Here is a 1709-nt window from a genome sequence, read left to right as displayed (position 1 = left end):
TTTTTTTTTTTTTTTTTTTTACTTAAGCACAAATACATTTTTTGCTATTCTCATGTGCTACTTTAGCAAAAGTAGCCTATCACAGAGTTACAACAAGCAATTTACTAGATAAAATTGGAACACCATGAATTAATTCAAATCAGAAGACATAAGCTAAATATCTTACCCTCATTTTCGCTTAAGAGAGGAGTTGTAATATCTGTAAGAAGCACAAGAGACAAAGAGTGGTGAATAAACTGGATAAATTAAAACATTTAACGATGTGATCATATAGAGTTATATGACTGCTTGTTTATGTCTAAATAAGTGTCTTATCTAAAGTGATTTAAATACTGGGGTGTGGAGCACTGAAGTACTGCTATCCTATAGGCCTACATTATTAATATTTTTTAGAATTTGAATAGAATATAATTTTATACATTTAATTGACATTTAACTTGACCCATTACATTTATTTATAATTTATCAGCGCTTTTTACGCCCTGATTGAATAACCTTAAAGATTTGAACTTACTCATTTCAATATCACCTACATGTTCTGTAAAACACAAAATAGATATGTTTTGTTAATTAATACCGAAAGCATTTGCTATAGCCTACCAGTAGTGGGTGAATTCTTACCTCTGGTGACACCTTCAGTCATCTGCAGTTTATTGACGGTTTCCCCTAGCTGTCTCGGTTTCCCCTGTCTTGGGCTAAACGTTTAAAAAGAAGCTTAGTATAGACCTACAAGGCTATTTTAAAGTAGCAATGTTTTATTTGTAACTTATGTAGCCTATCTGCATTAAAAATCTCTGTCCGTCAGTATTTAGGAAATATGAAGAAATTAACAGAAAAATAAACAAGCAATAAAAAATCTCAATAATATTTTAATATCTTACCACGTTAGACACGAATTTAACACCCAAGAAGGAAAATGCCTAGATTTATCTGCTATACATGTTCTTTTCCACATAGCCTATTTATTCAAAGCACAGTTAGATGAAATCGTATCTGAATAAACGATAACATCAATTGTTTTAACCCTTTCTACGCCACGAAAGTAGCCTACTACACCCGAGAGTACTGGGGCACCCGCCCTGATTCAATCCAGGTTATGAACGTGTTACAAAACAAGTCATCCAAGAAAATGCTCGACTTCCTAACCAGTTGAAATATAAACCAGGGGCGTCGCTATAGGCCCTTTTTTAGGGGGGCTTCATCCCCCCCCACCCACTCCCCGAGACCCCCTAATATTAAAATCCTAAAAACGCCATTGATACAAACCTTACTATTTTAACGAATGTTACAACTTTTTGTAGTTTAATGGGCCTAGCTGATTTGTTGTGTATTATTCTGCGGTTTTGAAGGCTTCATTAGAAAAAATAAATAAATAAAAAAAAGGTAGGACCAGCATTTATGAGTGTGAAAGGACTCTGCATAAAATACTTAAGTAATCATAACCGAAATTGGCAAACAGCTCAAATGATCTCCAGAAAGACGTTGCCAAAAGATTTATTTAAAGTAAACCATTTAAATACAACATTTGAATCCCCTTGTAATTTTAATGATTGCTCATAAGACATGCAGCATGTGAAAACTAAACATATTGTGCCTATTTAGGTGTTTTTCATTAGTGTAAAGATTTAAATCACTTGTGATAAAGGTTTACTGTCAGTAAATGGTAGACCTAAAGAACAAAAGAGTTCCAGATTTTGCGAGACACTGTG

General features: G+C 33.5%; 1 protein-coding gene across 1 annotated transcript in view; it reads right to left on the bottom strand.

Moving 5' to 3' along the window:
- Positions 1 to 166: 166 nt before the first annotated feature.
- Positions 167 to 1709, bottom strand: part of LOC107577276 (uncharacterized) — a gene marked incomplete at its 3' end in the record, with an annotated part of 11567 nt that continues 10024 nt past the window's right edge. The window contains exons 3-4 of the mRNA XM_016263368.1: positions 622 to 695; positions 167 to 199 (exon numbers count right to left, since the gene is read on the bottom strand). Coding sequence (XP_016118854.1) covers positions 167 to 199; positions 622 to 695 — 107 coding nt within the window. The remainder of the gene's footprint in view (positions 200 to 621; positions 696 to 1709) is intronic.

Source organism: Sinocyclocheilus grahami, unplaced genomic scaffold, assembly GCF_001515645.1.
Source record: "Sinocyclocheilus grahami isolate Dianchi unplaced genomic scaffold, SAMN03320097.WGS_v1.1 scaffold5601.1, whole genome shotgun sequence".
Classification (NCBI taxonomy): domain Eukaryota; kingdom Metazoa; phylum Chordata; class Actinopteri; order Cypriniformes; family Cyprinidae; genus Sinocyclocheilus; species Sinocyclocheilus grahami.
Note: the sequence above shows the minus strand (reverse complement) of the source record. Positions and strands in the feature narration are given on the sequence as shown.